Source organism: Mandrillus leucophaeus, unplaced genomic scaffold, assembly GCF_000951045.1.
Source record: "Mandrillus leucophaeus isolate KB7577 unplaced genomic scaffold, Mleu.le_1.0 Scaffold249, whole genome shotgun sequence".
NCBI lineage: Eukaryota > Metazoa > Chordata > Mammalia > Primates > Cercopithecidae > Mandrillus > Mandrillus leucophaeus.
Window position 1 is genome coordinate 1,119,493 of NW_012102576.1, and position 10,170 is coordinate 1,129,662.

Below are 10,170 nucleotides of genomic sequence, written 5' to 3' on the forward strand. Positions count from 1 at the left end.
TCCCTTCCCTTCCCTTCCCTTTCTTTCTTTCTAAACAGAGTGTCACTCTGTCACCAGGCTGGAGTGCAGTGGCACGATCTTGGCTCACTGCATCCTCTGCTTCCCGGCTTCAAGCAATTCTCCTGCGTCAGCCTCCTGTGAGTAGCTGAGATTACAGGTGCGCACCACCACGTTCTGCTAATTTTTGTATTTTTAGTAGAGATGGGGTTTCACCATGTTGGCCAGGATGGTCTCGATTTCTTGACCTCATGATCCACCTGCCTCAGCCTCCCAAAGTGCTGGGATTACAGGCATGAGCCATCGCGCCCAGCCCCAGGTATTAAGCTTTCATAGTAGATGTAACTGGTAGATGCAAGTGCTTGAAATACTATTAAATGATTGCAACAAAATATACTATACCAATTTGAGCTGTTCAGTTACACTTTTTCAGACCACCGGACACATTTTACAGCTTGTAGTATTCAACGGTGGGCAAAGACATACCATGTCAAATGGACACAACATGTTGCATATCATCCTCAGGTAATAGTTTATTAGAGAATTGAAATGAGTAGTAAGAACATTTGTTAAGATCAGGGGAGATAAAGGCATGAAGCTCTGGCCTTCACGCCTTCATGATTGCGTGCTGTCACTCAACATGAGGGGGTCTAGGAGAGAGACCCCACTGGATAGATTCCTCTGTCTTTCTGAATGATTTCTGGAAGAAAGAGTGGAGGAAGGTGCTGGTTTAACTGTGTAATTCTTCCCAACATAATCTCAACTCTCTGTTTGTCTACCTAATACAGTGGTTCCAGAAACAGAAATGCAAACTGCAGATTCCTGAAGCAGAAATTATTCCTAAGCAGAAACTGTAACTATAACCTTATTAATATTATTACTTTTTTTTTTTTGAGACAGAGTCTTGCTCTGTCAGCCCGGCTGCAGTGCAGTGGCACGATTATAGCTAACTGTAACCTCTAACTCCTGGGTTCAAATGGTGTGTCTGCCTCAGTCTCTAGAGTAGCTGGGACTGTAGGAGCGCACCACTATGCTCCGCTAATTTTTAATTTTTATTTTGTAGAGACGGGGTTTTGCCATATTCCCCAGGCTGCTCTTGAACTCCTGGGCTCGAGCCTCACCTCCCACCTGGGTCTCCCGGAGCGCTGAGATTACCAGCGTGAGCCACCGCGCCCGGCTGAACGCTTTTGTTTAATGGCGCCATCTTCTGGAAAAAGCCTGCACTGTTTGGCTTTGTTACCCGACAGACACAACAGGTGCAAGGACAGGCTTGGCAAGTCCCTAGAAGTATCTGGAAAATTTCCAGGGATTTGGCCCAGAGGTAAAACCATTGTTAACCGCATTGTGAGGGGACCGAGGAGGAGGAAGTTCTGGTCCTCTGGGCTTCTCCTTTGTTACCCTGCACCTGCCTCGCCTTACCCTTATAGGGAAATTTCATTCTCTGGAAATTCTCGGGCTCCTGTGGTCAATGTGTCCAGTCTAGCAGTTTATTTTGCAGTGCAAGGCCCTGTGTTAGACCTTCTGCCTTGTCTGCTGCCATCTGGTCTTACTTAGCCATAGAAATGTAACCGTCTGCGTCTAAAAAGGAAATTCTCTAGCCCAGGCTGCTTAGCTTTGGATTTGGAGCGAGTGTGGATCTTTTCCCCAGTGCTTCCACTCTCCTATCCATACCGGATTTTCCTAAAGAGCCCTTGGGAGGTCTCTAACATTTTAGGCTGTCCCAGCTGCCTTTCCAGTAGCGGCAGGTGGTGCTCTTTTGACATTTTCTTGTCCCGAGACTTACAGAATCCTGAGACGTCAACCACGCGAGATCCAACTATCTCAAAGAGGATGGATGGAGTCTTCCTTCTAGGCCATTATCTTACTGTGGATACTTTACCCTGGAATTCTTGAGTGACCCTATAGGGGCCATCATCCAGCCCACTCTGACCACAGAGCTCCTGGCCTGCCGAATTTGGCTAAAGGGCCTGCTTAACTTCATGTTCCCCTCTCCTGAGTCCTCTATCGTTGCTCCTGGGTGCAACCAGCAGGGTGACGGGTCATTTAACCCTTCGGGTCATTTAACCCTTCTTACGGCCAAAATGTCCAGCCTTTCAGAGTGATAATAACCCTGGGCCAACATATGCATACAAACATTGGCTTCCCAGTGCCCTAGGTTCTGTCTCCTCTGCAAAGGGAGCCTCAGTTGGCCCTTGTAGTACTCAGTTAGACTTGATGGATACAGATTTTGGCACGGAGGGAGGTTCTAGAGAAGCAGAGTCTTCAAGATGAACATTCTGAATTGACTGTCAGGTTTCTGGAATTAGTTCTCTAATCTGTTAGATTTGATTGCATGAGTGACTCCGTTTCCAGTGTAAAGACGGCACTGGTGCTCTATGGTGTATGTGGCAGTAGAGTTAGGTAAAACATCACCACTGAATCCTCCCGATCAAATGCTTATAAAAGACAAGGTTCTGGGTGATTATGTATTTTATACCTTAGAACATTTTAGCGAAACTGAGGAGTACAGTGAGATGAGCTGCTTGTTTCTAACTGCACTGGAAAAACTGGGGGAAGGAAACAATGACCTTAGGACTTTGAATTCCCAGCTCAAGCTCTGTTCAAATAGTCTGAAAACTTTGATGTCTTCCCTGAAGGAAATCTTTATTTTCCATAGCTGCAGGGCTTAGATCTCTGAAAAACAAAACCCAACCAACCCCAAAACAACAACAAAAATCAAAACCAAACAAAACAAACCATATTCTTATTTTGCAAGGACATAAATTGTAATGATCCCATTACAATATAAATGGAATACCTAACCTTGCAGGATTTCTTCTGTTAAAGTGGTAGCATTGATGGAAAAAAAAAGGGACCCCAAAAATTAGAATGGGAATGTATGGAAATATCCAAACCAAGCTAGGGACATCAAAACTCTAAATTCCGCTGAGTCGTTTTTGCCAGTAGAGGTCTCCCTTCCACCATTGCCTGTAGAAATTAACAGGCAATTTCCTCCCTTGACCCAAGAATCTGTAATGCCCTTCCTTGGATAGAACAATTCTAGGTCTAGCTAACAGAAGTCTAATTTGAATCACCAGCACAGAGTCACAACTCCAGAATCAATTTCCAGACTTGAATCAGTTTCCAGACCCAGAACCCCTTCAATTAAGTGAGGACGGCTAAGTCTGCAGAGGAAGGATTCTGTTAAGCTGGCTAAATGTATACAACTCAATCTTTCACTGACTCTTCCTCAAAGAGACATGTGACCACGTACCTGGGTGACTCCTAAGTCTGTCAGTCACAGACTGGGTGATTGTGCATTGGAATAAAAGAAAATAATCAGACTTTGAGGGGGTTACTGGACACTGGCTCAGAATTAACACTAATAGCAGAAGACCGAAAACATCACTGCCTTCCACAAGTGAGAGTAGGAATCTGGCAGATTCCCCACATTAACTGAATGACCTGTGATGTTAGAGTGATTATGATAGAGCAGACCAAGTGGAAGCCACTAGAACTGTTTCTACTAAGGAAAATAAATCAAAGCAATACCACATTTTTGGAAAGACTACTGAGATTAGTACCACCATCAAATATTTAAAGTAGGGGTGGTAATTACTAATAAATCCTCATGCCACTCACCTATTTGGACTGTGCAAAAAAGAGATGGATTTTGGAGAATGACGGTGGACCATTGTAAATTTCGCCTGGTTGTGACTCCAGTTGCAGCTGCTGTTCCAGATATAGTTTCAATCTTTGAGCAAATTAACCCTACTGGATAAGCATCTACTGATCTGGCAAATACGTTTTTCTTAATATCTGTTAGCAGAAACCACCAGAAGCAGTGTGCTTTCACTGGAAAAGTCCAGCAATACACCTTCACTGTCCTACCTCAGACACAGATCAACGCTCTACTCATATGTCATAATTTACTCCACAGGGAGTTTGATCATTTTTCATTTCCACGAGACATCACACCGGTCTATTATATTGATGATACTGGACCTGGTGATTGGACCTCGTGATTAAGAATTAGTGACTACTCTATTGACGAGACATTTGCAAGCCAGGGAGAGGGAAATTAATCTGACAAAATTTCAGGGAACTTACTTCTCAGTAAAAACTTTGAGGGTCTAATTGTGTGAGGAATGTCAAGATATTCATTCTATGGCGAAGGACAAATTATTGCATCTGGCCCCACCTACAACCAAAACAGAGGCCCAATGTCTAGTGGGCCTCTTGGGTTCTAGAGGCAAGATACGCTCTATGTCAGTACCAAATATGTGGCCCCATTTTTCCCGTAGCCAGTTTTCAAAGTTCTAGGAATCAAGGGGTGAAAACATCAGTGGCCCACACACTTTTATCTCTAGTGATCCACTAGAAAAAATGTTCTTTTCGTTCCTATGACCTTGTGCTCTGCTGGTCTAGTGGTCTGAGTTCCAAAGAGGATAATTCTTCCACCATGGTGACAATAATAGTTCCTTTGAACAAGAAGTGAAGACTGCCACTTGGCCACTTTGGGTTGCTCATGCCTTTGAATCAACAGGCCAGGAAAGGAGTTACTGTACTGACTGGTGTGGGTGATACAGATTCTAAGGGAAAACTGGACTTCTAATATACATTGGAAGTGAGGAAGAGTGTGTCTAGAATACGGGAGATCCCTTGGGGGCATCTTTTAATATTTAATACTACCATGTTCTGTAATTAAGGTCATTGGAAAATCACAATTCAATTCAGGATGGTCCAGACCCTTCAGGAGTGAATGTTTGTGTTACTCCATTAGGCAAAGAAGCACAGCTAGCTGAGATGCTTGCTGAGGGCAAAGGAAATATGGAATGCATATTGATGGAAGGTATTAATTAGTACCAACTATGATTAGGTAACTGTTGCAGAAATGAGGACTATAATTGTTGTATTTCTTTCTTATTTTGCTATGCATATATTATTTATATGTAAAGTCTATACAAAATATATTTTTGTGTGTATATATACAAAGAATATATACATATATAAAAATATATGTATATGTATATATGTATATTCAAGTAATATACATATATACATATATATTATTTACCTGTTGATATATGGTATATAGAGAGAGCACAAATTTTTTTGTTTTCCTCTCTTTCTTATCCTTTTATCATTTAACATAAGATGTATTAATAACAGTGAACTTTACATGTATACCTGCCATCTGCCAGATTCCTACTCTCACTAGTGGAATACAGTGAAATTTTCAGTCACCCAGATACATGGCCATATGTCTCTTTGAGGAAGGGTGGATGAAAGATTTAGCTATTTAATGTTACATCTCAATATTTCAGTTACATGATTATCAAGAAGAGTGAATGTTACACAAAGACTCTGCATCCTTTTTTTGAGGAAAGGTTTTGCATATTCTTAGTTGCATGCAAGATAGTTGTGTCATTTTAGGCAGAATTATGCCTTTGTTATCGTCTTTATTTGGAGATTAAGTATGGTTTAAGGAGATTATGTATGAGTATCAGATTGACAACATGTGGACTGTGATGATTTGTTTTACATGTGGGCTTGGCTAGGTTTCAGTACAGTCATTCAATCACACACCAGTCTAGATGCTGCTGTGAAGGTATTTTGTAGATATAGTTAACAGCTACAAATAAGTTTACTGTATGTGAAGATCATTCCTAATAATGTAGGTGGATCTTATCCAATCAGTTGAAAGTCCTGAGGTTTTCTGGGGAAGGAGAAATTCCACCGTAGACTGAAGCATCAACTCCTGTCACAGTTTCCAACCTGTCCCTCCTATGGCATGCCCTGTGGATTTGGGATTTGCCTAGGCAGCCCTCACAATTGTGTAAATCAATTCCTTGCAATCATCATTCAATCAATCAATCAATCAATCACTCAATCAAACAATCTCTCTTCCTTTCTCTAGCTCTCATTCACAAATTTTTGGTTTTTTACTCCTCTACCTTCAGCATCCGCTCTCCCAGCTGACACTCCAGAGGTCCAATTACCATCTCCACCATCTCAGCTCCACTGCTGAGCTCTCTCCAGTTCTGGCCTTTATTCCGTCTTCTTGTTCTGACCTCTCTTTGGAGGACTTTCATCATTGGTTCCGATCTTGGCTCTGATTCTCCCTTACCATCTCAGTTTTTCTCATGTTCTCATGACGTCACATTGGGTCCTGTTCCTGCAGCACTCCTTACTGACATCATTGGCCTCCTCTCTGCCATCAGAGGCCCCTCTGACATTGGCCTGCACATTTTCACTACTTTTTTCCCTCCTGCCCACAAATTGCCTTGTATCTTCTGCCTTCAAAGACTTTCTGGCCCCTGGGTTCCACTCATCCGTCATGTGTTCTTAGCTCACCTTCACAGTTGACTTGCTTATCTCGGTTACCAGGGCCTTCTCTGCCATGAGTCCTTGCTCCCCACATCTCCTTTCTGGCTCATTCTCACCACTGTGGTTCTGCCTCCCCAGCCCTTTGCATGACTGTATTTTATGTTCTTGTGGGACTGTCTTCTGCCCTCACAACTTGCCTTTTCCATGCTTTTCCTGGAGCAGGCAGGCCCAGGATCCTGTTCCTGTATCTGTGTCTCACTCTGTCTCGGGACACCTTCTCTCATGATATTGTCTTCTCGCCAAACTTGGTCATCTTCATTTATCCCACTGATTCATATTTCTTTTATCTGCTATCACCAGTCACTCTTCCTCATCCTCCTTAGACTTCACTGTGTCTCTGACTAACACTAACTCTGACTCAGACAGGGCATGGCAACTTGATGAACACTGTCCCAGAGAGTTTACCTCCAGATGATTCTATTTATTGGTCTTGAATTTCCCAATAACCTGGAAGTTGACTGTCTATTTCAGCCATCTCCTGGTGGCTGGTGGCTGCCAAGAACTTGTCCCATCCCTCTTGCTCAAACTGGGATATCAAGCAGAGCTTTGTTCTCTTCATCAGAGGCCTCTTCCTGAGAAGACCCCAGAGGCAGACATATGGATGCCTGTAGCCTCTATCTCCTCAGCACTGAAGTCTAGGAACTTCTATATGCATATGTCAACAAAGATTGGATTTCTAGATTTGAGAGGAGAAAGAAAATAATGAGATATCATTCCCAAAACATTTGAGGCAAAACCACTGAATGGATTATTATGGGACCATCCTAGAATCACTTGCTAGACTCCATCTTGGAATCACATGAGAAGTAAACCACAACCCCCATGTCCTTGTGTGAGCTGGATGCAAACCAGAGCACTGACACATCTCTAGCAGGGTCTGAATCCTAAGAACTTGGTGAACCATTAGCAGCATGAACGATGTCAAGTATTGTTGTGTTCCTCCCTCTACCCAGCGAGTCCTGGATGATTATTATTCCTGGAAGTATTTCTGCGTTTTAAAATAGCTTAGTTTGAAAATTAGTGAAACAAAACTGGGCGCGGTGGCTCACGCCTGTAATCCTAGCACTCTGAGAGGCGGAGGCGGGCGGATCACGAGGTCAGGAGATTGAGACCATCATGGCTAACACGGTGAAACCCTGTCTCTACTAAAAATACAAAAACTTAGCCAGGCGTGGTGGCACACATGTAATGATGATGGGTGTAATAAGCAGAAACCCTGTAGCAGTCCTGATAATTATGTCAGAGGGACCACCTGCTGCATATATTCTAAGACAAGTTTTCCCCCAGTGCTAATGTTTTGGAATTGGAAACGTCTTATCAATGACTTGCAGTAGTTTAATTGGCAACTTTATTTTTGCTTTCTAATTGATATTAATCTTACACCTTATAATTGAAAGGACCTTAGATTCAATAAAATAAGTAAATATTTATCTTGTTTAAGCTTGTTTTGCTTCTCAGTCACCTAAAGCTGAATTCACTTAGCATATTAAGTGATATAGCTATTTGCTGGAAAATAGTAATTAGGCATACAAGTGAGATAATAGCTTTCCTGCATGAATTACCTTTGTACTATGTTTAAAACAACCAGTTGACTATATGTGCCTGGGTCTATTTTGAGCCTATCTTTTCAGTTTCACTTATGTATATATCTCTACTTTGACAGTTCTACCTGATCTTAACGAACTTAGCTTTATAGTAAGACCTGAAATTGAAGAGTGTAAGTCTTTCATTCTGCTTGCTTTGGGTTTAGCTTGCTCTTCTTTTTCTGTTTTTTTTTTTTTTTCCTTTAAGTAGATGCTTGGATTATAAATTCTACATTATCTCCTTTTCAAATATAAGCATTCAATATTATACATTTCCCTCTAAACTCTGCTTAAGCTAAAATCCATTAGTTTTGATACTTTATGTTGTTATTTTTATTTTTTTATTTTTATTTTATTTATTATTTTTGAGACGGAGTCTCACTCTGTCGCCCAGGCTGGAGTGCAGTGGTGCGATCTCCGCTCACTGCAAGCTCGGCTGTCTCCCACATTCACGCCATTCTCCTGCCTCAGCCTCCCGAGAAGCTGGGACTACAGGCACCCGCCACCACGCCCGGCTAATTTTTTTGTATTTTTAATAGAAACGGGGTTTCACCGTGTTTGCCAGGATGGTCTCGATCTCCTGACCTCGTGATTCGACCGCCTTGGCCTCCCAAAGTGCTGGGATTACAGGCATGAGCCGCCGCGCCCGGCCTATATTGTTATTTTTATACAACTCAGAATACATTTTTAAAATTTCCCCTGATTATTCCTCTTTGGCCTATACATTATTTAAAAGTCTGTTGCTTAATTTCTAAATATTTAGGCACTTTCTTTCTTTTATTAATTTCTAGTTTATTATGATTTGAGATATACATTTTATATATCTATATTTCCCATATTTGTAAATATTTTCAGATTTTTATGTCCCCAGATATGATCCACATGAACATTTCATGTGCACTTGAAAAGAATGTATAATCCCTGTTGTTGTACAGAGTTTCCAATAATGTCAATTAAATCCAGTTGGTTGAGAGTGTTGTTTAGTTCTTCTGTTTCCTTACTATTTTTTCTTTTTGTCTATTAGTTTAATTAGTTATCCTTACTATTTTTTCTTTTTGTCTATTAGTTTAATTAGTTACTTAAAGAGGTGTTTATGTGTCCAGCTACAATTGTGAATTTGTCCATTTCCCCTTTCAGTTCTGCAGTCTTTCCTTTGGTGCATGCACATTTATAATTGACCCTTGTTATGGGCTGTGGGGCCCAGAGAGTGGAATATTATGGGCTGAATTGTACTGCTCCAAAATTCATATTTTGAAGTCCTAAACCCTCAGTATCTCCGAATGTGACTGTATTTGGAGACACAACCTTTAAAGATGTCATTTACTTACAGTGAGGCCATTGGGGTGGGCCCTAATCCAATCTGACAATGTCCTTACAAGAAGAAATTTACACAGAGAGACATCACAGATGTACAGACATTGAAAAGATGCCTTTTGAAGGTACAGCAAAAAGGTGATCATCTGAAAACCAAGGAGAGATGTCTCAGAAGAAACCAAACCTGCCAACAACCTCAATCTTGGACTTCTAGGCTTTAGCTGTGAAAAATAAGTTTCTGTTGCTTCAGCTACCTAGTCTGTGATACTTTATTGAAACAGCCCTAGCATATTAATACAACTCCTTTATCATTATGTAATGTCCCTCTTTATTCTCAAGAGTGTCTTGGGTATTTTTGGGTGTGTGTCTTTTCATATACCTCTTACTTGTTTGTTGAAAGTTGTACATCTTCATCTTGTCTAGGACAGTGGGAATTGAATTAAAATGCTTTTATACTTGGAAGTGAGCACACAGGTCCTTCTCCTAGGTCTTTAATGTGGGGTTTGAGTTAATCATTAAGAGTTGGAGCCAGGTGCGGTGGCTCAAGCCTGTAATATAGCAACTGTTCATGACGCTGCCGTGGGAGGAACCCTTGAGTCCAGGAGTTTGAGAATAGCCTAGGCGGGGCATGGTGGCTCACGCTTGTAATCCCAGTACTTTGGGAGGCCCAGGTGGGCGGATCACAAGGTCAGGAGATTGAGACCATCCTGGCTAACACGGTGAAACCCCAACTCTACTAAAAATACAAAAAATTAGCCAGGCGTGCTGGCAGGTGTCTGTAGTCCCAGCGACTCGGGAGGCTGAGGCAGGAGAACGGCGTGAACCGGGGAGGCAGAGCTTGCAATGAGCTGAGATCGCGCCACTGCACTACGGCCTGGGTGACAGAGCAAGACTCTGTCTCAAAAAA

The 10,170-nt window shown here is 41.9% G+C and overlaps 1 protein-coding gene across 1 annotated transcript in view; it reads right to left on the reverse strand.

Moving 5' to 3' along the window:
• Positions 1 to 6,128: 6,128 nt before the first annotated feature.
• Positions 6,129 to 10,170, reverse strand: part of CLECL1 (C-type lectin-like 1) — a 19,108-nt gene continuing 15,066 nt past the window's right edge. Inside the window, 2 exon segments of the mRNA XM_011983316.1 lie at positions 6,129 to 7,042; positions 9,278 to 9,409. Coding sequence (XP_011838706.1) covers positions 7,025 to 7,042; positions 9,278 to 9,409 — 150 coding nt within the window. The 3' untranslated portion in view covers positions 6,129 to 7,024.